This window comes from Puntigrus tetrazona, chromosome 7 (assembly GCF_018831695.1).
Source record: "Puntigrus tetrazona isolate hp1 chromosome 7, ASM1883169v1, whole genome shotgun sequence".
NCBI classification, from domain to species: Eukaryota; Metazoa; Chordata; class Actinopteri; order Cypriniformes; family Cyprinidae; genus Puntigrus; species Puntigrus tetrazona.
This window is the reverse complement of record NC_056705.1, coordinates 39,240,466-39,268,411: the sequence shown is the minus strand read 5'-3', so window position 1 is coordinate 39,268,411 and position 27,946 is coordinate 39,240,466. Positions and strand designations below refer to the sequence as shown.

General features: G+C 38.5%; 3 protein-coding genes across 4 annotated transcripts; 2 read left to right on the top strand and 1 right to left on the bottom strand.

The window, feature by feature from the left end:
• Positions 1-204: 204 nt before the first annotated feature.
• On the top strand, positions 205-5,784 carry LOC122349643. The gene is made up of 7 exons (XM_043245768.1): positions 205-293; positions 1,694-3,683; positions 3,770-3,933; positions 4,017-4,237; positions 4,422-4,551; positions 4,790-4,887; positions 4,984-5,784. Exons 2-7 carry the CDS (start codon positions 1,742-1,744, stop codon positions 5,120-5,122), a joined length of 2,694 nt encoding a protein of 897 aa, XP_043101703.1. The 5' UTR covers positions 205-293; positions 1,694-1,741; the 3' UTR covers positions 5,123-5,784.
• Positions 5,785-6,932: 1,148 nt separating this feature from the next.
• On the top strand, positions 6,933-19,372 carry ccdc149a (coiled-coil domain containing 149a). The gene is made up of 12 exons (XM_043243388.1): positions 6,933-7,133; positions 8,224-8,385; positions 8,468-8,506; positions 8,595-8,702; positions 9,999-10,115; positions 10,290-10,462; positions 11,068-11,140; positions 11,249-11,333; positions 11,409-11,553; positions 11,797-11,873; positions 17,732-17,818; positions 19,036-19,372. Exons 1-12 carry the CDS (start codon positions 7,083-7,085, stop codon positions 19,161-19,163), a joined length of 1,245 nt encoding a protein of 414 aa, XP_043099323.1. The 5' UTR covers positions 6,933-7,082; the 3' UTR covers positions 19,164-19,372.
• Positions 19,373-23,002: 3,630 nt separating this feature from the next.
• On the bottom strand, positions 23,003-26,154 carry sod3a (superoxide dismutase 3, extracellular a). 2 transcript variants are annotated; one of them, XM_043243514.1, is made up of 3 exons: positions 25,832-26,154; positions 23,584-24,290; positions 23,003-23,478 (listed from the first exon to the last, which is right to left on the bottom strand). In XM_043243514.1, the coding sequence occupies exons 1-2, from the start codon at positions 25,832-25,834 to the stop codon at positions 23,616-23,618; spliced, it is 678 nt and encodes a 225-aa protein (XP_043099449.1). In that variant the 5' UTR covers positions 25,835-26,154; the 3' UTR covers positions 23,003-23,478; positions 23,584-23,615. The 2 variants fall into 2 exon arrangements, 1 of the variants encoding a protein (XP_043099449.1); XR_006251281.1 differs by having other exon boundaries at positions 23,005-23,478; positions 23,562-24,290; positions 25,832-26,152.
• Positions 26,155-27,946: the final 1,792 nt, after the last annotated feature.

The following is a 27,946-nucleotide window of genomic DNA, read 5'->3' as shown; positions in this document are numbered from 1 at the left end:
GACCAGATACATGTGGGATTCAGCCAGCATTTATTTTAACAACAACTGCTGCGCCAAGCATATTGTCAGCTCATTTTAGGATGTTATTTAATGCACTACTGTAGCGCTGACCGGTTCTTTCCCAGCTGATGAACAGCTTCCAGTTGTTTCTCAACCCTTTTTTCCTGAAGTGGGCGTGGCGTGGCGTGACGTTCGTAGTGCGTGCGTGAACGAGGAAGTGCATGTCATCGAATGACTATAGCCTCAATCCCGACGGGTCATCCTCTGCTTAAAGGACGATTTCTGGGAATAAAGTAGGTAACAATTTAACGTGCTATGAAAGCCAAACACACCGGTCACATTGCATGTCCTATTTGCATACAAAACATTTAAATTCGAGTTTCATTTTCTGGAAAAGAAAAGGCGCGCGCGTCACACCCTACATTTTGCAGTTTACATTTCCACGGGCTACTGCAAAAGTCCTGCGATCTTAAAGCTGTAACTAGCACCGAAGAATGGTAGGTTTCTGAATTCTTCCAATGCTTGTGCGCATCTGTGTTGCCAGATTGGAAAGGTCCAAGTAAAGGTTGACCAGAAGCTCAAAATGTGCTCCGGTTAGAATATTATATATATATATATATATATATATATATATATATATATATATATATATATATATATATATATATATAATATTTGAATTGCTGACACCAACAACAGACAACAACAACTTTCTGATATAAAATTTTATTTGGGAATGTGTTTATTGCAGAAGGCATATTTTTTTTAATATTACACCTAAAATGAATTTTAATGTCACTACTGATAAGGGTGGCTGTATATACGCTTTTAAATGCAGGATATTTAATATGTACCTGAAGTATACTTACAACAGTTTCACTTAAGCACAACGAAATATTCGAAATATTTGATCCGTTTTAGCAGACTTCAAAAATGCATGTGTAACATAAACTTTTCAGGGTATTCCTTTTATTAAAGTTATCGGTAATGAAAGGGTTTTTTTTGCAGGCTGACATGCATGAAAAAAACCCCAAAAATAAACAAGTTCATTGTCTTTTAATAGGCCGATGCATTTATTTTTTATATTTTTTTCAATTTCGCTCTATGATTAATTTTTCTAAACCCCTCCTTTGAGAAATGCTAATCTGTGGTGATTGGTCCAATCAGGTACATTTTAAAAACGACTCGTTTCGATGATTCAGAGTCGACTCTTTGAGAGACAATGACTTTATACATGGTGCACTTTCGGATTTAAAACTCCGCAGTATGTTTTCATTCACCGTGCAGGGCTTAAAGATTTGCTAATGATGTACTTTGCTGTTATACGCCAAGCCGAACACACTACCAATGGTATGAGCACAGCTTTTACTCACAACCAAACTAACATCACTGACCAATCAGAACGTTTTGCTTTTAGGAACACGTTGAAAAAGACACATGCATGAAAAAAAGCTGCGAGTGCAATGTTCAAATATACCCATATAGCCTATTACACAGAAGAACTAATTTAAATTAGTGCATTATCTCACTAGTTCTGCAACGAAAATCCTTTATAAACCTTAGAACTTGATCTAGTGAACGTAATTGTCATGCAGGATGAACATTTTCTCCACAAAGCTCAGTTCCTGAGCATCTTTCGTGCTCAGAATCGTGGCAGAAATATAATATTATCTCCCATATTATCTCTCCACAGATTGTAATGAGCAGTTTTGAAGATTGATTGAGATGATTTTGAAGATCCATGGCATTTCAGATCCAAGTGCCAGTTTCGGTTCCAAGAAAAACGGATCCCCTAATAAAATGCATTATAGAAAATAAGCCGGAGAGATTTAGAAAATTAATAAGAGGACGGGATATTAATGGATTGTACCCTTCTGAACTTTGGAAGGATGAAGTAACACTTTTAACTGCAGCAGTTTTATGCAGAAATGAAGAAATCTGCTCCTACCTACTTGGAGAGTCAGCTGATCCAAATATATTCTCAACAAAAGGATGGGCCCCTTTGCATTACGCTGCTTTAACACCTGGAGTTCCTCTGAGTATCGTGAAAAGATTACTCGCAGCAAAAGCTAACCCAGATGGATATCAATTACAGTTGTTTACTCCAATACAATATGCTGTTGATCATGACCATGAAGATATTGTGAAAGCACTTGTAGAGGCTGGAGCTTCACCTGTAATAAATTATGGAGTGCATTCAGCGCTTGATAAAAAGATGGAGCGAATGATCCATCAGTTATCTTTACAAGATAAAGTGTTTGAGAATGTATATAGATCTGTCTCTTTTTTTTGTGACGTGCCTTCGAAAAATCAGAAAAATGTTTTGCGGATCTATAAGGAACATTTCTTTGAAGAGCATCCGTTCAGTCACATTATTTTATTTGAGGAGTATTATGGCGTCACTGGTCAAGGTGCAGAGCCGTATCATCAGAGCGCCATCAAGTGGTTAAAAGATACAAAGAGCACAGATAGATACATCGAGGGAGTCATCAGACGCTTCCCAAAAATCCCTCAGAAACACTGGCTGGTTGCACTGAACTGCTTAAATGCTGCTTCGTGTGTCAGTGAAAGTGTTTCTCCTCAAGTATTCAGTGATCTTGTGTCGATTCTTACAAACAGCTTTCAGCCCTCTGGAAACCCACCAGGAGAAAATGTCAATTTTCTGATACTTAGGATACTCAACGTCATGATGCAGAAGACGTCTGATCAGAAACTGGGCCTCAGTGATTGTGTCTATGAGAAGCTGTGCAAAAGTCTCTTGTCTCTCACCCATCCTGATTATTCGAGTCTAATTGTAATGATGACTTATGGACTGTTGGCGAGTTTAAATGCCATCGCTCCCGACCTTGTTGCAGCATCTGGATTGTCTCCTGTCCCAGAGATGATACTTATCAAAGCAGAGACCGAGCTGGATGAAGTCACGAAAAAAAGGCTGCTTAAGTTGGATAAATCCCTCAGACATCCGGCCGATTCGAGTGCAGTGGATAGTTTGTGTGAGGATACTGCATCTCTATCAATAAGCAGAAAAAATAAGAAAAAGAAGAAGAAGAAGAAAATCCAGCAAGAAGTGGGATCACAAGAAAGTGAGCAGCAAGATAAAGAGGAACCACATACAGACACTGTAGAGACATCCATTGAGGAAACAAACTCAAGTGTCCAGCTGTTCACACAACCTAATGACATCTCCAGAGATTGGTGTCCAACCAGCCTTCGTTGGAGGTCCAAGCTTGATAAGCTAGCTAACATGAATAAGAGCGATATCAATGGGCTAACAAAATTTAATCTTGTACTGACTCCAGAATTTCGGATTGCAAGGGGAAGTGATGGGACGGAGGTTTTCCTTGGATTGAAGGATGACGGCACCGAGGTGGCTGTGAAACGAATGATTCTATCTAACTACCAAGTACTCAGAAATGAAGAGAAACTTCTACGGCTTTGTGACAGTCCATCTGTTGTGCGATACGTGGACTTTGCAAAGGACAATAATTTTGGATACCTTGTTCTTCAGCTTTGCGAGTACACACTGGACGAATATATAGTAAATCACTTACCAGACGACAGCGCTGAGAGGTCTTTGGTTCTGAAGAGGCTGGTGAAGGAAGTTCTCTGCAGCTTACAGGTTTTACATGATGAGAAGACCAAAGTGCTCCATCGAGACATCAAACCCCAGAATGTCCTGATTGGTATGAGCTAAACCAAAGTTTCTATGTTTATTTAATTTATCAAAACTATTTTTTTAAAAGGACAATGGCCTTTCCTTGTTTCCCAGACATAAATGGGAAAGCCAGATTGTCTGATTTTGGCATAAGCCGTCGATTGAACCTCAGCCAAACCACTCTACGAACAAGCAGTGCTGGAACTAGATGCTGGAAGGCAAAAGAGACCATAGATGAGGAGGACAACATTGGGTACAAGAGGAGCTCCGACATTCAGGTGATCTCTCCTCTCATTTTAACCCTTTTTTTCACACCTATATTTTAAAATATACAAACTAATAACACTATGACCTTATTAAGGTTGCTGGGATGTTGGTGTATTACATTCTCTCTGGAGGACACCATCCATTTGGTAAAGGTGCTGCTTGTGATTACAACATTTTACAAGGAATATACTCACTGGAGCATCTGGACGATGAAGTAGCAAAGGATCTCATCAAATGGATGATCAGTGAAAATCCCAAAGATAGACCAACAGTGGAGCAAACCCTTGCACACCCCTTCTTCTGGACTGATGACAAGTAGAATACTCCACTAATTTGCCGTTAGCAGTTATCACTCTAAACTTATCAACATCTTGTGACCTTATGTAAATCACAATCTGTAATCTTGGTATAAGCCAGAGAAGTTCAGCACTAGCAGCTTGTCAGTTTTAAAATTATTGAAAACAGCTGATGGTATTGTACTGTTTTATAATCCTATCAGGAGAGTGGAGTATTTAAAAAAAATCGGAACCCAGAAAGAGGTCGAAAAGTATAATAATATCGATGAGGAGCTCTTTCAAGCTGTTGAAAAATACACTGAGGGGAAATCCTTTTCTAAATGGAAAACTAAAGTAAGTATAACTTGCAGAAATGTTAAAACAATCACCCTGCTACTTTATTTTTATTAGTGAATGAACAAGATTTCGTTTTCCTTGATGATTGGGGTTTCTGCCTTCAAAGAACCTCCAAGATTTTCCTTGTTATAAATGATTTGAATGCACTTTATGGCCTGCTTTAACCCCTTTAAAAATCCTTCCTATGTTTCGCATTTATCTATACACAGCTTTCATTGTAAATATATTTTTTCAGTTGCCATCCGACATTCTCCAGAAGATGGAACCTAAGAAACCCTATCCTGAGAACACACTGGCCTTGCTGCGTTTAATACGCAACCTGCATGAGCATCAGTAAGTTACATATAGCCTAGTGTACAATATTTAGGCAATAATGTAGTAGTTTTGTGTGTCAGATCATGTTTTGGTGTGTGTTTTTTTTCCACATAGTCCAGATGATGCAGAGACCACCAACCTGATGGCTTTATTCCCTGATCTGTTTGAGAGTGTGTTCATGTTTGCAAAGGATAGAGGATGGAACTCCAGACCGAGTCTGAAAAAGTTCTTCAGCTCAGCTCCACAGATCTAATTTTTGTATATTTGTTTCATTTTTATTTACAGCGTTCACATTGATTCTGCTTTATGAATGTGTTTTATGATTACATTTAAATGTAGGGATATGTTTAGGACGAATCCTAATTAAATTTTATACCCTTTCCTACCCTTTCCTTTTATTAATGGTTTAAATACTCAATCACTACATTATATTTTCCACCAACGAGAAGATAAAATCTCTGTTTTTGAAGTAAACTTACTGATTGTAGAGAGACTGGCATACATGCAGCTAGATCAGGCATGAAAACATGTTGTGGCTTTATCATGCAGTCAGTAAGGTTAATGGTTTTAACTTTTGCAAACGTTTTTTAAAAAATATGACTAATTTGAACACATGATTGAATATATCATAAAACAGTTACTTTTCTTTCAAATCTTTATTAATATCAATAATACTTACATTTTGTTTGCTCAAGCGGCCTTGTTACAAGACCAAGAGTACAAGTCCAAAACATTGGCACCATAAAGACTTTCATCCGAGACTGCATCTGAACCCTCACCAACGAGGCAATGCAATCATTCTCTGCTTTTTCTGATGTTTTCCATCAAGCCTTCTTTGCACTTTATTGTGTATTTATGCTTGTGTGTTTGATTATATGTTGGTGTTTATTAATAAAACTTTTGTTCTTAAAACTACATGAGTGCCTGATTCTGCCTTGCAAATTAATATTCATTTACAATTTAGATCCTTGTTACATGCTTTGATGTCTTTGATACTGTAAGAAAGTATTTTCTGTGGCCATGAAAATATCCTTTCTTTGAGTTTATATGAATTTACAATGAATGTTCGGCAAACGAACAGATTTGTTGATGGCAATGTATTTCTTCTACAGTTACTACTGCCAGCTGATAGAAATAATTGCACTTAATCATAATTAATTGTAATTATTCATATACATTTCCCCTAATTGTCTAATTTGCTACATTTAATTTAAAGTAGGATCGGTTCAAAATCTTCTTTTCGCATAAAATAAACACACATGCTGTTTATATGGCAAGATTCTTGGGGGATGCCATTTTAATAATAATCCCAGCCTGACCTTGCTTTGTTTCCGTGTCTCTTCTAGAGGATATCACCTCAGCATCCTGAATGCAAATCTCTGAGAAAAACATTTGCTGGCACCAATAACTTCAGCAGTGACTGAGCAAAGGCTACACAAATCTTTTATGCATTTTTTTTGTCAGTTACAAAAAACTGTTGAACTAAAACAAAAGTATACACGTTCAGTTTAAAATATTATAATTGCATAACAGTAGTGCATTGAAATAGGTGATTGGAATATTTCATGTATAATTAATAGTTTTCTAATGAATTACATACCTGGGGCCAGTTTCATGAAACAAGTTTACCAAAATAAGCCAGGCTTATTTGAGTTAGTCTGACTTATTTTGAACCAAATCAACTGACAATAAGTCAGGCAAACTCAAAAAGCCTGGTTTATTTGGTAAACATGTTTTATAGAACAGGCTCCTGGTCATTAAAATTACTATCAAACAACAACACTAACAATATTACAATTATTTGTGATAAAAGGTTGACTGTTAAATAAATCTTACAAGTATTGTAAGATTGTAGGATGAAACCAAAATCATTTGAACGCACTTATAACAGGGTTTGGGTTGTTACGGATATGATCTGTATAAAACATTTAAAGCGACGAACATATTTTAATTTTCACTGAACGTCGCATTCATATTTTTACCATAACTTGCGTTCGCCGTCTACTGTCTGCGTGTGAACAATGCCGCTGTAGAGTATAAAATAAAAAGGTTTTGCATGCACATGCTGCTGCGTTTCTCGTCGACGCGCGCAAACCCGGATCTCGTGCACCAGCTGACCCAGAGCAAACAGTGCTGAGAGGAAGGCGAACTTTCTGCTCTCGGTCTCAGGAAAAGCTCGCCGAGGCTTTGGCTTCGCAAACGTGATATCAGAAATGAGCTCGTCCAAACGAAGTGAAAGTGACTGGCAGGGTTTGGTGAACGAGGTAAGTGCTGCTTTAAGAAAACACGACAGTGACGATGATGATGACGGCTGTTTCCATATGGCACTGAATCGATCAACGACATACACAACTTTATTACATTACTCGTGTAAAACAGATGTGCTTTTAGCGCTGTTTGAAGTATTGCTTTTATTATCAGCTGTCTGAATTTAGATATGTTTGAAAGGGTTAAAAAAGTGCCCCGTATAGATAGACTATGTTTTTTTTATAGGACGAAAGGGTTAAACAGTTGTTGAGAGATTGAATAAAAAGGTGAAACATATTGAGTTTTAGTTGCGTTAGCTCATTTTTATGTTTGTTTTGAGCCATCTTTTAAGTAAAATTTTGATTTTGTTCTGAAAAAAAAAAATTCTGAAAGAAGGCGAACATAAATAGTTATGAAAACCAAAATATTAAATGAAATTAATGTTGTTTTGCTGTTTAATTAATGTGTTTTTTTGGGCCACATACGGTCAAAAATAATAATAAAACATATTTTTGTCATTTTTAAAAATATACGACGTTCAAAATATATTTGATACAATATTTTTTCTAAATATATTAGCATAAATATATTTAGAATAAATCTAAATATTTACGTAAACATGTTTCCTACAAGTGTATTTGTGAAAATATATTTTTAAAAGCTTTAAAATGTTTTGGCCCTCTTTATTGATGTCGCTCTGTTCGTTTTAAACAGGAAATAATGCTGCTGCTTTTAATACTTTGTGTGTTATCATTAAAGCGTTATATTATATCCCTTATAATAAATTAAAAAGTCAAAAACTAAGGTGTTCAGAGAAGTTTAGAATTTTTTTTTATCATCTTGGTTCTGGTTCCAAAATATCATACCACTCACACAGTACACTCTTTAAATGGCCTACTGACAGTTAATGTAAAAGTCGGATCCACACTGTTGACTTGTTATCTTCCTTACATTTATGTTATATAAGTATTTATATAGTTATATATATCTGTAATTTCAGAATGTTACCCTAACACTTTCTTAAATGTAAATAAAGCTTAATAATAATTGTTTGTTTTTGCTATCGTTACATTTTTTTTGGTTTACTTTTGTGACTCATTCCTTTAGTTCTTGATATGCAAACGTAAGCTGGAAAGCAAGAAGGACGCCCTCCTCATCCTGTCCAAAGAGCTGGACAGCTGTCAGCAGGAGAGAGACCAGTACAAGCTGATGGCCAACCAGCTGCGAGAGACGCACCAGAGCCTGAAGAAGAAATACAGGGAGCTGATTGTGTGTTTACTGTCCATTAATAGTCACGTTTAAAGGTTTCTTGGCTTCGTAGTTCATCGGTATGTTTTGCAATGAATTTCAGGACGGCGACTCTTCACTTCCACCGGAAAAACGTAATCAGGTCAGTCGATGATTGTGATATTTCACCAGTTCTCGCAGGTCGTCACTTTCTCCTTCTCTGTTTTTATGACTCTCTCTCTCTCTTTCAGGTCAGTCTGGCTCAGTTGTTGATGGATTCGAGGGAGAGAAATAAGCAGCTTGCTGAAGAAGTAAAGGAACTGACTCAGAGACTCACTGAGACACAGGGAGACAATAAGGTAAACGAATATAATAAAAGCCATGCTTCCTACCAAAGTGGTTAACTAAACCCTCTGAATCAAACTGGGATTTCGTATAAAACATGCAAATAAAGCTCCGCTTCCGCTCTCATGTGTTCAGTAGCGCAGAATTTCACCTTTATGTGAAAATGGCACAAAGTATCAGCAATGAAATACTAAATAGTTGCAGCAAGAGAGGAAAGCCTGTGACATTTTTCCACGTGATAAATGATTGAACAAACACCGTTATGCTGTGTTCGCATTCGGATGTGTTTGGTGTGTTTTACCCCGTTAAAACTGAATTTGACTGTAAAAAAAAACACAAGTCACCCGACTACACTGTAAAAAAATCACGGTAAAAAAAAAATACGGTAAAAACTGTGAAAATGCTACGGTAAAAACCTGTTAAATGGTTAATGGTGAATTCCTGGAAAATGTACAGGAAAAACAGGGTAAACGAAATAGATTTCACTACTTTAACAGGTTGTTATATTAACATAATGAGTTATCGTAGTTTATTATCAGAAATTACAGTATTTACCTGTAAATTTAACTTAAAACCGTTAAAGTTGAAAATGTTGTTATGGTATTTTATTCCGGCAACCACAGCTGCCGTTTTTTTTACCGTAGATTTTACTAAACATTTTTTGCAGCGTATATACACTAAAAAACTGTATTTTTTAATTTTACGGTAGTTTACCGTTTTTGTGGAAAAAGAATGGATAATTTGCAGCGAATAACCGTAAACCGTTTTTGTTGAAATAACCATTTCTTCTTAGCTCTTTCTTAGCGGTTTTGCACATTAAGGTTTTATGTTACTTTTAAAGTTGTTAGATGAATGTTTATTGCATTATTTAAGAGTCATGTTATCATAGTAGTGTTTAGTATTTGTGTAATAAACATTGTCCACCTTCTACATATATGTTAATATTTAAAAGCTGCTTGTGTTGGGCTTTGGTTCATCATGTGATTGTCATCACCACCTAAATTTGGAGGTTATCAGTGTATTACAAAACAGATTTCAGTAGGTTGGTATCTTAAAAATTTTTTCAGTCATGTCAGTTTTATATCAGTCACGAAATTACAGTAATTAACTGTAAATTAAAGCGGTAAAACTCGTTTCTACCGGTTCTGGCAATAAGAGGTGCCATTTTGGCCACATTTGACAATTTTACACACATCTTGGAATTTTTATCCAGTTTTGTTTGTTTTTTTCCTCCCAAACGTGCTTGAACATACACGGATGGAAATACGGAAACGTTTCTAATGATCCCAGTTGTCTCGTTTCCTATCTAGCTGTTAAGAATGACCATCACCAAACAGAGGCTCGGGGACGATGAAGTCGGGGCCAGACATTTCCCTGCTCACGAGCGCGAGGATCTGGTCAGGCAGTTGGAGAAAGCGGCACTACATGTGTGTTTTTATATCTTTAGGATTTAAAAAATAATTTTTTTGCACTTCTCCAGTTCTAGTAAATAATACTAACACATTCTTCGTGGTCTTTCTTGTGTCCTAATTACATTTTCACTATAATGATAGAAATTCGAGCACAGCACTGTGTAAGAATACCGTTTCTTTTTTTTAAAGAGAGAAGAACTTGAACACAGTCTGAAGACGCTGAGTGATGAACTGCAGGATATAAAGGCAGAGAGGAACGTGTTTAAGGAGAAGGCCGAGCGTCTCAACCTCGAGCTGAACCACATCTTGGGCGGCCAGGAGAAACGCATTATCGACGTGGACGTGCTCTGCATGGAGAACAAGTCAGGGAGTGTTGATGCAGATCTTCATTACTTTTCATATCGTGGTTCTCGAGGACATTATTCGTAGGCTAGGTTTCCTAAGTATTGTTTTCAGAACATTTATTTTAGTCTACAGAAACTAGGATTATCCATAGGCTGATTAAAAAAAAACCCTGTTCTTCTTCGTTAAAAACAATGAGGTGATGAATTAAAATAAATATTAAAATATAAAAATATATATATTACATTTTAAGTCTTTATTTGTTCATTTTTATTTTATTTTAAATTTAAAATAATTTAATAATAATTTAATTTTTTCTGATGCCGTCTAGTGGGTCTAGACCCCTAGTAAACAACCACGGGAAAAAACGGTTGTATTTAAATGCTGGTTTTTAAAACACGGTAGCCGGTCTATTGTTGGTTCACTGTGGACTACCAGGTCTACTTACTTCATTTTAGCCAGCCTTGACTAGCTGGTGACCCGAAAGCACCGTACAAAAACCATCTAACACAACTGAAGCTAGTTTAGTTTTTGGGGAATTTTGTTTGATTGCTAATTGATTCAAACACAAAATATGCTGATCATACAAAATGTTAAGTTTTTATGCAACTTTGTTGTATCGCAGGTACTTGCAAGAGAGATTCAAACAAGTTCAAGAGGAGGTCAGTCTGTTGAAGAGTAACATACATAAATATAAGGTAAGGCTTTTTTTATATAATCTTAATCAGGATTGAGCCTGTTACCCAGTTTTAATATTGTATTGTAATATTATTTGCGTTATCGTTGTCTTCCTGGCTTTCTTAAAGACGGCTCTGGATCGCAGAAGAAACCCTGAGATCGGCGGCAAGCCTAACAGGAGTGCTCTTTCTGGAGTCCTTTCTCCTAAACAAGGTGCTCGGGTCGTTTGATTGCTTTCTTGGTAGTATCTTAAAGAGATCTTCACTCCTCTGTTCCTGCCGATCGCAGTGCAGGGTTTGCTGTCAGAAGACGACGGGTGCAGTTTACCGGCCACACCTCAGTCTATCGCAGACCTGAAGTCTTTAGCCACGGCCCTGCTGGAGAACATTCATGAGAAGAACATAATCGTTCAGCACCAAAGACAGACCAACAGGTTTGCGCGTAACAATTTTCACCGCGATTGCGAGCAGATTTCACGGCGAATCACAAACAAACGGCACGTAACGTGGAACAACTGAAATAGTATTTTCTTGTGCTAATAATGTGCTTCTTTCGCAACTTATAATAAATAAATGAAATACCGGCTTTCAAATATCTCGACGCCTGCAGGTTTCGTACACAAGGTTGTGAGAGAAAGATGTCTTTTGCATTATGCATTATGTATTGTGCCTTAAAGAATTCTGGGAAACCGAGTTGCTGATTTGGAGAGGAAACTGAAGACTCTGGAAATATCTGGACTCTGGAGTCTCCCGGGTGAGTGTTTCTTGCATGTCAATTATGATTTTTGTGCTTTCCATTTATTTTTTTTATTTTTGGCTGGTGGTAATTGTTATATTTACGCATATACGTATCGAATATCTGATTATGTTACAGTGTAATAAAACCGCAGCCTTGAATCGAATGTATTGATGTTCTCTGCTACCTAGTACCTTTTTGGATTGAGGGGACATTTTTGTAGGTAGCACAGAAGTTTCATTCAATATTACATATAAGAATTCATATTTTTAATTAATTTACAGATGTGCAATTTCAAATACGTGCAAAAATATGAGATAAAGGTTTCGATAGAAATGATATCTTTTAATTGATCCTAAATGCTTGTTAGAACATTCGATAGTAACCATATTTTAAACACAGTAGAAATAAGTACATTTAAAAATGCGCTTAAGTTATACTTAATAAAATATTAATAAAAAATCACTTAAAATCACATAATTAAGTGTCCGAAAACCACATTTAGGTATGTATTTTTTTAGGCTATTGTATTCGTAACAAGTACAAAGCAATTATTATTTTTATTATTGATTATATTTAGATATTTTTTGCAATGCGTTTAGCTGTAGTGAAGAAACTGAAGAAATCTGCACATGGTTCACAGATATCAGCTTTTTTGATGACTACTTTATGAACTGATTAAGAACGTTCGGAAACCATCAGGTATTTCATTATTACTATTTTATATATATATATATATAGTTCATTATTCACAAGCAATACTCGTAGCTTTGGAGACACGCTTCTTTTTGTTCATTAGCAGGTATTCAGATGGGACGTTAATGTGCTATAAATAAATGCATTCATGCTGCATTCGTCAATGTCTGTGGCAAACGCCAGCATCCTTCCAAAAGAATATGGGACGACTGACAGAGATTTGTGAAATCACTTGTCAGCTACTCCTCTGCGTCGAGAAGCAGCCAGAAACCGTCAGTCATGTGCCAGAGACGCTAGCTTTCTGATCCGTATCGAGAACTGTCAGGACTCCTGTGTTTAAACCCGTTGTGACGATTGATAAATTGATAAAGGAACGGTTAACCCAAAATAGAAAACGTGCTGAATGTTTACTACGCGATGTTCCTTCATCCGAACCGTTTTGGAGAAACCTAGCACTCGATCGCTTGCTCAACGGCGGATCGTCTTCAGTGAATGGGTGCCGTCAGAATCACAATGATCCACACGTCTCCAGTTCTTCACTAAATCTTGTGAAAGCTAAGAAGCTGCTTTTATGTAAACAACACGTTAATCATTAAGACGTTTTAAACTGTGGCTTCTTGCTGAAATACCAGTCCGTAATCCATATCGGTCTCGTCTGGATCAGAAGAGAAATATGCATAGACGAAACGCAAGATAAAGCGTTATCTAAATACGTTGGTGAACTTTTGAGAGACTGCAGTTACGGATTATGGACTTTCAGCTTTTCTCTTGACGAGATCGATGTTAACTCTCTCTGTCTCTCTCTCTCTCTCTCTCTTTCTCTCTCTTTCTCTCTGTCTCTCTCTCTCTGTCTCTCTCTCTCTCTCTCTCTGTCTCTCTCTCTCTCTCTCTCTCTCTCTCTCTCTCTCTCTCTCTCTCTCTGTCTCTCTCTCTCTCTCTCTCTCTCTCTCTCTCTCTCTCTCTCTCTCTCTCTCTCTCTCTCTCTCTCTCTCTCTCTCTCTCTCTCTCTCTGTCTCTGTCTCTCTCTCTCTCTCTCTCTCTCTCTCTCTCTCTCTCTCTTCTCTCTCTGTCTCTCTCTCTGTCTCTGTCTCTCTCTCTGTCTAGTCTCTCTCTCTCTCTCTCTGTCTCTCTCTCTCTCTCTCTGTCTCTCTCTCTCTCTGTCTCTCTCTCTCTGTCTCTCTCTCTCTCTCTCTTCTCTCTCTCTCTCTGTCTCTCTCTCTCTCTCTCTCTCTCTCTCTCTCTCTCTCTCTCTCTCTCTCTCTCTGTCTCTGTCTCTCTGTCTCTCTCTCTCTCTCTCTCTCTGTCTCTCTCTCTCTGTCTCTCTCTCTCTCTCTCTCTCTCTCTGTCTCTCTCTCTCTCTCTCTCTCTCTCTCTCTCTGTCTCTGTCTCTCTCTCTCTCTCTCTCTCTCTCTCTCTGTCTCTCTCTCTCTCTCTCTCTCTCTCTCTCTCTGTCTCTCTCTCTCATCTCTCTCTCTCTCTCTCTCTCTCTCTCTCTCTCTCTCTCTCTCTGTCTCTCTCTCTCTCTCTCTCTCTCTCTCTCTCTCTCTCTCTCTCTGTCTCTCTCTCTGTCTCTCTCTGTCTCTCTCTCTCTCTCTCTCTCTGTCTCTCTTTCAAAAGCACCACTAATGTAGATTTTAGTTTAGTTTGAGAGGGATTGCTAATACGGGACATTTATGAAGGCGCCCACATAGGCTTCATTTTCTAAAATAGACTTCAAGAGAAGTGCTTACAGTCTCCATCCACACGAGGGTAGTAAAGCACTTCGACCGAAGCACACATCAGACGCTCACGTGTCACGAGACCGTCGTTCTGCCACCATAAAACTGACAAGCGTCCATTACTGAAACTGATTGCCCACATTACAAACACATTTAGGGAAGGTGGTATTATTAGGAAACTTTGTGGATGAGAGAGAGAGGAGCAGAGCTCGGTCTGTGAACGTGATCGAACGGCGGCGCCGTGGCACCTTTAACCTTTAATCGGTTAAAGGTGCGCTCGCTAATTGCTCCTCATTTAAAAGTTTGCTCGGAGTAAACATGTTTGTGCACTTGTATGAGAGGAAGACTACCGAAATTATACTTGCTTTGTGTTACAAAGTGTGACAAAGGAAATAAATAGCGTAGCAGTGCATCAACGATTAACGGTTTAGCTTGAAGTTTCCTCCGTGCCAGCAGGGGTCAGTATAGGGCATACTGGCCTACATGACGAAAACGTGTTTGATTGTATTGAACATGCACTTATTCTGCGCTTAAGTTCTTGACGGCTTATTTTAAAAATTGCACTTGCAGATGAAGCGATATTAATGAAATGAAAAGTGACTTAAAGAGAGACACTTGGCATGGTTTCACAGACGGGGCTTAGTCTAAACCAGTATTAGACCATAGTTCAATTAGGAGATTTGAGTCATTTTTATAAACATGCCTTAAAAAAAAAAGATGTGTGCATCTTAAGACAAAGAAAGGCATTAATATATTTAAAGATCAACCAGTGCAATATTAAGCTCAAAATTTTAGCCTGGGGCTACTTTTTTAATTATATCTAGTTGAAAGTTTTATAAAAGATGTTTTAATAATCCTTTATTGTGTTTCATAGTGCTCTTATTTTTATGTGTTGACCAATGTGTGTATATGTGCGTTATGTGTATTTTAAGCGTATTTCATTTAACAAATATACTTAAATACGTATGCTAGTTTCCACTAAAAATGCATTTTATTTTTAATTCTTGATATTGCACAAGCAATCCAAGTAATTACATAAATGTTCCTAAGTGGGTCAAAAAGCAAAGAGATATAATAAGTTAACATATAATACATTTTAATTTAATTGCAATCAGTGTCTAAAAACATGTTTTTAGACACTGCTTGTTTCCTTGTTTCCCGTCAGAGCAGCCCGTCTCGACTTAAACCCGTTTCCCCTCGCGTCTCTCTTTAACTGTCACCGCGACGACAAAACCACGAGCGAGGGAGATCGTTTCTTGTTTGAAGTTTGCCAGAAGTCAGACTTGTGTGGCCTGGGCGACCAGACGTCTCCGTTCCCCGGAGTCTGCGATCGTGTCGTTTGAAACGTATACGACTTTTTTGCGGAGCACAAAGATAGGCCTATATTAAGAAATTGTGCCGAACTTCAAGGACTTTTCAGGAGCCATAAAAAATTAATTAAACTGTTTATTTGGATGCAGTTTGTTTTGATAATTTATTCTGATATTTATTTTCAACCCTGTAAAGCCTGGCGTATTAAATATGAGTGAAAAACTTTTTTCTTTAGAAAAATGGTCAAAATAATGTTTCCTTGTGTTTCGATTAGAAAAACAAAACAAAACGGGGTTATTCCACCAAATTTAGATTTCTTAATTTTTTTTAAAGTTAAAACATTGATCCTGCGTTGTCTAAAAATGAATATAAATATTTTGACCAATTGTCATTTCGTGTTTTTTTTCGTATCTGTGTATATTTTGCGTGTATAATCAATGTGTCCTATGCCATGAAAGCAAAAAATATAAAAAAAAGATGCATTTTTATTTTTATTAAGTTATTTAGATTTTTTACTGTCATGCCGTCAGTGCTTTACTTGTCAACTTTTTTTTTTGTATCGCTCATACAGTGTAAAAATGAAATAAATTAGATCGTATTAACAATGATCAAAACACATAATGCGCCGATGAACAAAGCCTGATGATATTCTATTTTCTACATGATTTGCACAATTATACCAACAGGCCTTTTACTTGATAGAAGTCCACATGAACACGCAGTAGATTGTGTTTTTCATCAAAGTTTGATCATGTTTATCAGCGACGCAGTAGGCTTTAAAGGCTTTTTGTGGACGCTACGTTTATCTCTCGTACCTAGTCCTGCTGTAGTTCTGGTCCTTCTCCTGTGTGTCGTGTGTCATAGCACTAGAAAGCGGATCAGACGGCGCTGGCTCAGTCCGCTGTGGGAAACATATGGCATTAACCCGCGATGCATGCAGCCAGAGCTAATGAAGACAGATGAGCGTGTGTCTGATCCGCTGGAAAACCCACGTCTTTGCGCTCGAGTCCGATGTTGGATTCACACCGAAGCCCTCCGGGGTTATTGTTTCCTCTCGCCGCGTGCAGTGGCGTCCGAGGAAGGTGTTTTCACAGGCCTTTTACCGTGAGATGCCGCAAATAGTGCATTTATGCAGAACTATTACGTATGAATATAGGCCGATTGAATTATGCAAATAATATGGAAAGGTTTGAGTCTTAAGCTAGCCACTTAGCTAAAACTCTTAGATATTTTGTTGCATTTGCAACTTATAATTATTATTTCGCATAAGTGTTAATAAACATATTTGCATGAGTAATGAGTTACTGTAATCGAATTTCCTTAATATTAAATACATTTGATTTACATTTCACACAATCGCATATTTTGACTTTTAGAAATAGAATTAGAAATTAACATTTTGAAATATATTTATATTTATATGTAATTTTAATATCAATGTAATTTAAATGAGAAATTAAAAAATGTATGTGATTTAACGTATAAAATATAATATTTATTCATGTGAAATGATTTAAAACGGCCATATTATGCTTTCGATCGAGTTCACTTTAAATGTAAAATGTATTTATGGAATTTTAAAAATGTATTGGAATTTGTTTAACATTTACATTTAATCAGGTTTTTATTTAAATATAAGTCAATAGTTATAAAGTTCTAAAAACTTCATAATTTGATGTGATTTGAATTTAATTTAGTGCCACCAAAGGATAAATTGCGATTAATTGCATACAAAAAAAAGTTTATATATATATATATATATATATATATATATATATATATATATATATATATATATATATATATTTTCACACAAAACAAAAATTACATAATATATTTTATTTCTATATATATATATATATATATATAAATACAAATATATATATATATATATATATATAAAACAAAATATGTTTTTATATATATATATATATATATATGTATACATACACACAAAACAAATGAATATATGTCATATATTTACTTTTAAATTTTAAACTTCATTTCAAAAAACATTTTCTTTTTATTAAAAAAAATATCTTTGAGCACTTTAACTGTGCAACTGGTCAAATGAAAGAGCTTGATTGTGTGTTTGCTAACAGCCCTGTGTCTCTGTGAATGTTGAAGTCTGGTCTCCGTGATGTTCGACAGGAAGCGCAGACGCCATCGCCCTGAGCGCCGCTCCCCCGTCCTCCACCGACGGTCCACGGGACGGCGCTGACCCACGGCCCGCTGCAGGTGAGCCGGTGTAATCGTGTGTAACCAAATCTGCCATTTGCTAATCGTCCCGCCAGGAGGCCGTGGAGCCGTAATGAGCTAATTCTCAGAGCGGCCCACCCCTCCTGTCCCTCCTCCCTCACGCTCGCTCTCATTGGTCGGACCGGCTGACCGTCCAATCCCTCTCAAATGCCATGGCATTTGGCAAATGTTAGCCGGCTCCCGTTTGCTGACATTCACCAACTTTTGGGGTGCGTTTCGCGGTCGGCGCTGCCCCATAAATATGGATGCTGCCGCGTAAAGCTGCATTTTGTGTTCCCGGCATCCCACAAATAAAGCGCATGCGGCGTTTAACCTTTCGGCTGAATGCTCTCCAATATGGGTCAGCAATCCGGCAGAATAGCGGTGAAGCAGACGGGAGCAGAACTTAAAACCGACGGGCGTCACGCTCCTCTCCCGGTGCCTCTGTCGCCGGCGTTTCATTCGCTTGTGTGATATTTAAACTTTTAATCTTCCGGGTGCACGCGTAAGTATGCGTTTAATTACGGCCCGAATTTTTAAATCCGAATAAAATGAAACCGAACGACTTTCAAATCACCGAGCCGATATTTTATTAGCAATAATATACGTTTAAGCCGAGAAATTTGACACGTTTGGCCACTAAGTGCTCGTGTCAAATTTGATGCTTAGCGCAGGTGTCAAAAAAATTGCTAATTTTGAAGCTGGGAGAACATCTAGCAACTGATTAAGAAGTTAATTGGCATAGATTAGTTATAAAAGAGAGGTTTTTCGGGAGTAAAGATGGTCGGAGGCTCTTCTGTCTGTGAAAGAGCGTGCAAAAAGACTTAAAAAGTCTTACAAATTTCGCGAAATTCGTCAAATTAGGCTTCGAATATCTCATTGTATAGAGCGCATATCTTCATCAAAAAAGATTGAGAGATAATGGAGAAAGCTCTGTCGGTGAGGGACAAGGCCGAAGACCTTCGGTGGACGCCAATGGTCTTTTTATTAATAAATATTTTCAGCAAATGTGCATTAAATTGATCAAAAGTCGTTTAAAAAAATTCACAGAATTAAAAAAAAAAAAAAAAAAAAAAATTGTGTTATCAAGGCTGGAGTAATAATGTTATATGAGTTACGTTTTAAAATTTAATAATCGCTTCACGGCGGTGGTGAGTCACACATTAGCTTGGCACCGACACCGCCGACATTCATCTTCTGTTCCCTGATTGGTTCAGGCGACGGGACGGGAGGAGCGGGGCCGTCGCCGTGGGAACAGGACGCAGCTGGCGGTGACATGTGGGCCGCTCCAGACGAGGAGGACGCACCTGCCACCCCGACGCCGAGCGGGTCACGGCCGAGGTGACCGAGAATCCTGGGCAAAGAAACACGGTGCGCTCCGGAAACGGAGGAGGGCCAGGTAGCACAGATAGCTTCGGTCGCTCCTGACAAACCCGCCTGCCTCGGGGGGGACTGAAGAGAGCTCGCTCTGAAGGTATTCCTGAAGATTCCTGTTGAGAAAAGCCACCCTCTTCTGTTAAAGGAGGGGGAAAGAAAGGTCTTTGCAATTTATGTGTACAATGCAGCTAAATGAATGACCTTCTTGCTAGTAGTATTCCTCAGAATGATTCCTGTTGAGAAAAGCCACCCTCTTCTGTTAAAGGAGGGGGAAAGAAAGGTCTTTGCAATTTATGTGTACAATGCAGCCAAATGAATGACCTTCTTGCTAGTAGTAGTAGTTTGCCTTGTCAGATATCTAATGATAATGTGTTTGTGATGAGAAAATAAACAGTTCATTGGTCAGATGCAATGTAGCTGGAAAGAAAACACACTTTTTGGATTGCATAGAGAGAGAGGGAAACATATAATAAATAAACCCTTGATTTTTTGTGTTTAATATATATATATATATATCTATATATATATATATATATATATATACTAATAAATAACTGTTCTTTGGATATAGAGAAAATCCATCATCTAAAGTTGCTTTGCTTAGAAAAACATCAAATGTGGGAATTTATTTAAAAATCTGAAATGCACACAAATAAAAACCTGTGGCACAAGAAAAATAAACAGTTGTATTTATATTTATATGTATTAATGCGTTTGCATGTAATATCAAATAAGCACATACTGTTACAATTATAACCAAGAACTTTACATGTCTTTAGTTTGTTAGTCAACACATCAAAACTTTTTTATATTTCCGTTTCTGCTCTTAACTGTGTTAAGAGTCTTTAAGTGCACCTTTGATTAATATATAGTACACTACTAGTTTGTTTCTCTTGTATTCTCCCTCAGTATTGCGCTCATACACAGACGCACAGGGCAGCTGATGCGGCTTTAGGAAGCAAGGAATGGCTTTTGGGAAACAGATGGAGTCAGAGCTGATGGACTCGTGAGGCTGGAGGTCTCTGCAGGGTGGGGTTAGGCAGGTTAGGGGGGAGAAATAACATTTATTTGCATCGAAAATGCAGAGACGTTGTGTTAGGTTAGGCCCTCTAGCGGTGCATAAACGGAACTGCACGCCTGTCGCGGAAGATTATTTTGGGTGTGCTTCGGCTCTGCTCCTCCTCCGCGCCGCAGCACTCGTGACTTCAGAGAAAGAGAGAGAGAGAGAGAGAGAGAGAGAGAGAGAGAGAGAGAGAGAGAGAGAGAGAGAGAGAGAGAGAGAGAGAGAGAGAGAGAGAGAGAGAGAGAGAGAGAGAGAGAGAGAGAGAGAGACAGAGAGAGAGAGAGAGAGAGAGAGAGAGAGAGAGAGAGAGAGAGAGAGAGAGAGAGAGAGAGAGAGAGAGAGAGAGAGAGAGAGAGAGAGAGAGAGAGAGAGAGAGAGAGAGAGAGAGAGAGAGAGAGAGAGAGAGAGAGAGAGAGAGAGAGAGAGAGAGAGAGAGAGAGAGAGAGAGAGAGAGAGAGAGAGAGAGAGAGAGACAGAGAGACAGAGAGAGACAGAGAGAGAGACAGAGAGAGAGAGAGAGAGAGAGAGACAGAGAGAGAGAGAGAGAGAGAGAGAGAGAGAGAGAGAGAGAGACAGAGAGAGAGAGAGAGAGAGAGAGAGAGAGAGAGAGAGAGAGAGAGAGAGACAGAGAGAGAGACATACAGAGAGAGAGAGAGAGAGACTTACTTTCACCCCAAATATAAATTTTCTTTAATTTGCCACTGTTCTGGGATTTTTTTACTCATTTAAAACACAATAAAATTGAATACGCTTGCTCTGTCTTTTATATATCTCTATAAGTCAGAATAAGCATGTTGTGTGAACTTTTACGTAAATGTTATGCTACACTGAATGACAATGCACCATCATTACAACCAAGTTTTAACATTTTATTCTCCAAAAAACGTATTTGACACCTTAAAAGCCGACGCTTTACTTGCATTCAAAGTGCTTTTATTTGCCTTCCAGCGATATTTGTGTACGTAAAACAATTCTTACTTTGTAAATTTCGCAAATAATTACGAGCAACGTATTGAATTAACCTTGAAACAGAGATTTTTTTAATATAATAGAGGCGCTAATATTGCGCAAACGTTAGTTAATAAGCCTGCCGTGTTTATATGAACTCCTTAAGGACTCCGTAATAAGAAAATATCCTGTTGCACTTGTTATGGAAGGTTTGTTTACTTTAAACGTCTGCTTCTGGCTAAAATTGCCTGTAATAAATTTTAAAAAAAGTCCAACACTTCCTCCAGCGAAAAGGTCTTTTAAAACCCAGCCACATATTCGTTTTCTCTTTTAAACGGTGGTTAATCTTGTCTTCCGATTCATGCGAGACGACTCTTCCGCTGCGAAAGACGATGAAAAACATCTTCACGATGGATTTATTTCTTACCGCCGTGCAGATCTTCCGCCCGCAAGATGTTATCTGAAGGACCGGAGTGGCGTGGATTATTGTGGTGTTCTTCTCAGCTGTTTAGACTCTCATTCTGACGGCACCCATTCACCGCTGATGTGAAGGCACACCTCTCCAAATCCGATGGAGAAACAAACATCTACATCTAGGCTGGCCTGAGGGTGAGAACATCAGCAGACTTCATTTTTAAGCGCGCCGTTCCTTTAAGAAACGCACCGCAGTAGCAACCACAAGCTGTTAGCAGTGAAGAGATGAATACGGTTTTGCTTCTAAGTTTATATCTGCCAGTATTCAAGGTGTCGGAATCGGAAAGTGTGTACGGCTCACAGCTTTGAATACATCAACTCGCAGCAAAATATTATAATTCTTTGTTAGTCGACGATATCTGGCAAACACTAGAGCAATCCCGAATCAGACTTTATGCATAAACATTATTAGTTCGAGCGCAGCGCTAATCCTAAATTCAAATCTGCTCGCTTAGCCCGTGGCGGCCTCTCGCAGCAGACATCGCATCTCCCTTCTCAAAGTAATTCATCGCATCCAATTATTTCAGAGCTTCTCCCTTTAAGAGCACTGTCCCAAATAGGCCTTAAGAGGAAGCGCGCGGCACATCGCGTTTTATGCCCTTATTTATATTCTGTTTGATTTGTTTACGCCTTGGGAATCGAGGCAGCTCGTCTGTCGGCGGATGTTCAGCACGAATCATGAAACCGAGTCGCTCAGTGGCCTTCTGGATTTCAGACATTCAAGTCTCTTCTGTTTGCTCTACAGCCGGTTTGGAAACCACGGAAGTTAACTATATGATAATACAAGTTTTTATTATCATTAATGACATGCTTAAACAAAAGAGCACTGTACTCCGTTTGTGCGACTCACTGATCAGGCGGTAAGGGTTATGCAGTGTGACGTTTGGCCCATTTTTACATTATCGGCTCAAAACACTTTCGCAGAACGGGAACAGAGACGGCTTTTGTCACAGCAGTCTAGACCGCATCTTAAGACTTAGTTTTAAGAGCGATTATTACTTACCCCACAACTACTGATCCATTTCTTTTGTTTAAAGCTTTGATACGGTGCGCATTTACTTAAATGTACGGTGGCTGATATTGGCATAGCAAACCGGTTTCATTTAAAAACGCATAAAAATTAGTCATTAATTACACTTCATGTCTTTCCAAACCTGGAAGACCTTTGTTCATCTGCGAAACACAAATTAAGCTATCTGACCCTCCCATAGACGGCGAGGATCCTGTTATGATCCTAGCAAAAGACATTGATAAAATAATCCATGTGACAATATTTACTTGTTTCCAATGTGTTCTTTTTGTACACAAAAAAAAAAAGTGATCCAAGTTCTTAAGCAAGTAACACCATTCTGATAAAGTGAAAAAACTAATGAACAAAAATGGTTAAAGGGTGCAAAATGTCACATTATATTGTTTGTAACGCCAATAAATCTAGCAAATTACAAGGTATTTTTAACGCAGGGCAAAGAAAAACACATGCAACACTTTATTGGTGTCAGTGGTTCCGTGAAGAACATTTATCTACCGGAGCCTTCCCATTACACAAAACATCTTAACGCTCTACACAATGATGAAATAAGATTCTTTTATTAAACGTTCTTCAGGGAGCCAGAATGATCCTACAACCCCCCTTGGGAAGCTTTACCAGGATAGGTCAGCCGAAAATGACCCTCCTCTCGTTCCAAAGCTGTACGTGTTTCTCTCTTGTAATTTGTTGGTGGTCAGTAGGACTTCCATGGCATTGATGCTCATAAGCTGGACTTGTACCAGCATTCTTCAAAAAGTCTTCTTTTGTGTCCTACAAAGAAAGAAACTTGAATTAAAGACGACAGAATTGTCATTTTCGCCTAAACTATCCCTTTAAGGTTAACAATTGCTGACCCATTTCAAACGCAGCTCCTACATGTAAACAGTAGCAGTCCGAGACGCGATGCTTTATTTCTTCTGCTTCAGCTCCTCTTCCCCGGGGAGCCCTTCAGTCTTCCTCCACAGACTTGGAGTAGCGATGCCAATCACACAGCCGGCGATTCTCTTCCCAGCATTCCCGCTGCGTCTGCTCTCCTCGTCTGACCCCATTCCCAGGTCGTCCTCCTTCTCGTGGACCACCACGGCGCGTCCCAGGACGGACTGAGCCCCAAACAGCTTGGCCTCGGGAAGCTTCAGAAACCTCCTTATAGCTCCTTGCTCGGAAACAAAGTTGCCCAGGTCTCCGGGGTGAGCGGGGTGGTCAACGGCCCGCGGATTGTAATGAGGACCAACAGTGACGCATCCCTGACTGAGGTCTCCATACTGGTGGATGTGGATGGCCCGCACTTGCCGATCGTCAGCGGGCAAACCACGGAGGTTGATTTTCGCTTCTAGAGTCCCGTTGGGAAAGACCTGCTTGAAGAGCACCTGCCCAGAGATCTGCGGCTGGCTGGCCGGCAAATCAGGGACCGGAGCGACTTCACAAGTGGCGTAGATTGTGCCGTTGAACTCTACCACTTCTGGCTTCGGAGCTTCGACGATCACAAGAGCGGGGCTGTCGGAAAACTCTCCGCTTTGTATGTGCAGCGCCAGCAACATCAGAGGGACTTTTAGGATGATTTTCCCCATGTTGCCGTTTAAAGCCTAGGATGGAGAGTGAAATCCGTAAAACCGTGCAGTATTTTTGATGGAGGTGCAATTCAAGAAGATGGTTCTAGCGGGTTCTCTTCTTTGCATTAGGCACATTTCAAAGCTTTCTTCCAGGGAGCTTAACTAGATTAAATTGCGTTGACACACAACGGTGTGAAATAATATATATATATATATGCAAACAACAAATGTGCTTTATATTGAATGCATGCTTGTAGTGTTTTAAATCATTTTTTAATTATTTTTTGTTATGCTATGCACGGTTAACATATTGGAGCACATAACTGTAAAGGTGTTATTCAGTACTACATTTAAAGTTAAGATATTTTAAATGCACCGAATTGCAACTCCGTCATTATAAATGTGCTATTACACAAGTACATCACATACAAGTTTCAAAGGATAATACATTAAAGTAGGGGAGACTCGGGACGGTTGCAACACGACTTATTTCTTATTTCTCCAAACAGGAAGGAAGTGGTGACGCTCACACTGCACATGCTCAGTCTGCCCCTCGACCAAGCTGAAATAAATCAGCCAAATTTAACCATTCCTTCAGGAAAAACTATTTTGTGTAATGCATGTAAAACTAATACATACAAGTTAAGCCAGTGTTTTTAAGCTTCTAATAGGCTTCATGGATTAATAACCCATTCCAGGCAACCCTACTTTTTAAAGTACATACTTTCAAACTTGGCTTCAGTGTCATCTATCTCTCTCTGTCACACATGCACACGCTACCTTACACACACAAACAATATTAGATTTTTTATTAAAAACATTTTGTTGTGCACATTTCTAGTAGATATAATCAACCGAAACGTGGCTACGTGTTCTTGTACTAGTCTTTGTCTTTATACGTCCAATTTTACAAATCTGACAGTTTAACCAGTTTACATTTTGTATGTTCACAAATAACAAAGAAACTGCAATATGACGTTATGTAATGTTTTTTATTACATTTTTAATGCATGCAACTGTCCCTGCAACGTCTGACGTTTGTCTGTTCAAGCTTGAATGGTACATTTATTATCACATGTACGCGTGTTACAGCAATGTGGGTAGGCATCTGACAGATGTGGGTTTGATGTATTAAAATTGTCAAAACTGTCTCTGAGAAACTAAAGGAAATACAAAAAGTGCTGCAACCGTCCCTGGTCTCCTCTATATTTTAGTTTATCATAACTGCTTGTCAGTACACACTTTAACCGCATTTCATTTACACAAGATTCAGATAATCACATTCAATGTACATTTAAAACTAGTGCGTTTCATTCAGTTGCAATTATTTTTATAATATGTACTCCATCTAGGGAAAGTTAAAAGGACAGACAAAATATTCATGTTTTTGCTTAACTACTTTTATAGCTAAATCTTGACAGCTTTACTTGCAGGTCCAGTCTAGATTATTAGCTACGCAACCAAAAAAAAAAAAAAAAAAAAGTCACATTGCTGATTAGTCAATATCAAGTCAATATTTGCACACTCTATATATGAAAAAAACAACAACGACAAAAACAGTGAAGGTACGTTACCATATGGAAATGTTGTCCTGAAACCGTGCGCAGGCTGAATATTGCAGTCACGGGATTTCTGCAAAGCTTAATCTGCGTAGCCCTGAACCGGGGTCGAGAGAATTCGCTTTTGAACAAACTTTGTTTTATTGATTGGCTGCTCTCCTGAGAACTCGTGCAGAGCTTACAAGTTAACCATAATCACACTCCTAGTTATTTTACAGTACGGTCTGCCACGTCTCTGGACTCTTTATTATTATTGTTGTTGTCTCGTGTGCCCTGCTTTTTTAGTTCTAGTTAATTGTATAATCGTCTTCAGCCGTGTCTCGTTAGTTTAGTCAATCACGTTGTGTATTTAGTCCTGTGTGTTTTGAGTTCACGTTTGTCCGATCGTCGAGGTTACCCGCTTGTGGTTTGTGTTCTGCCTGCTTGTATATATTTATTTTGCCCGTTTAAAAAGATGAAATCCGTTTAAGTTTATTTTACGTCTCGAGTGCTCCTTCCTGCGTCAAACCCCCCAAACGTGACGCAGTGTTAATGTAAATGAGGCATATTAACCCTCCAGTCGTTTCGACCCAGAAATAATTTTTATTTTTGCCAAAAATGCTAGTTAATATCGCAACATTGAGCTAAAACTGATTTTTTGTTTATATTGGTTTTTTTATATCAGGGGATATTTTCCCACTTGTTACACTTGTGGCCCCCAAATTACTATATTATTGCAAAATATTGTATCCTACACTGTATTTTTATCAGCTGTAGAAATGGGGCGTAATGTGCTGTATTAATTTACCTAAGACGCCTAAGACCAGCAGAATCCAAAAAGCACCAAATTATTATGGTATTATCTTACGAAACATTATTTTTAACACAGCCATCAACATGCTCTGTAAACGCACTTCCTAGCTTCCCCTATTCGTAACAGACTAAGTGAATTTCTCACAGTTGAATCCGTCTCTGCAGACTCGGTCCTAAGCCCGACGAGCCTATTGCACATGCAGCTGGCCTGTTATTTAATTGTCTGTGAAAGCAGAAATAAAAATGCCCTGTATTTCAGATTTATACAGAGAGCAGTGCAAAGTCTTGTTAACGTTAACTTTGTTTTTCCCATCGCCGTCAATTCCCAGCCGCGAGCAATGATCCGGTTGCTATTATGTAGCTTGTTAGCCATGCCTAGGCTGCGTAATTACCTGTGTCGACGGCAATGATTGTCTTCTGCGCTAGCTGATTCATTGCAGTATATTATCATAGACTGAATGTTCAGGAGCTGTCTGAGATGTAAAAGAGCTCAGTACATTCATCCTCTCAAGGGACGCCGGTACAGGTTTTGATGAATTATATAATGAGCATGCATCGATGAACTGTTGACGAAACACATTTTATGGGAAATACTAAAGTGGCTTCGGAGAAATCACTTTTCATTCTCGAATCTTTACGTAAAAATCTGCATAGTAAAAATGGGATATTTGCTCCAGGCAATAACATCAGGCTTGTGGTAATATGTAATAGATATCGCAGAACGACATGTTGTTGATTTTCTTCCGAAAAGCATAAATGTAGGTAAAGCCTGCATAACCCTGTGCGCACGTAACTGGATTTAATGTGCACTTGTAATTTAGGACAGCAAGAGCTAAATGAACTCATCTCTGCATCCAAACCAACGACATGTTTCTTATATCCTGTTTCCACTAAATTACCGAAAGAGAGCAGGAGAAGCGCTTCTCGGTATTTTAATAACTCGTCACTATCTCTAGGTCATGTCCCAAAGCCATTCAGGCTGGAGGTTATTAAGCCTCTTATTAAGAAACCACAACTAGATCCTAGAGATATGGCAAATTACAGACCCATTTCGAATCTCCCGAAAAAGTTGTGTCTGCTCAATCACGCTCCTTCTTGCTAAAAATGTATCTATGAACGATTTCAGTCAGGTTGCAGGGCCAACATGGTTTAGACTCTACCTGTCTGACTTAATGTAAAGTCCTCTCAATTAATAACAGTAAAGCGTTGAGTGCCCCAAGGATCTGTGTTGGGCCCTCTGCTATTTTCTATTTGGTAATATTATTAGAGAATACTGTCCATTGTTATACTGATCATACTCAACTCTGTTTTTCTACAAGACTAGATACTATTAGATTA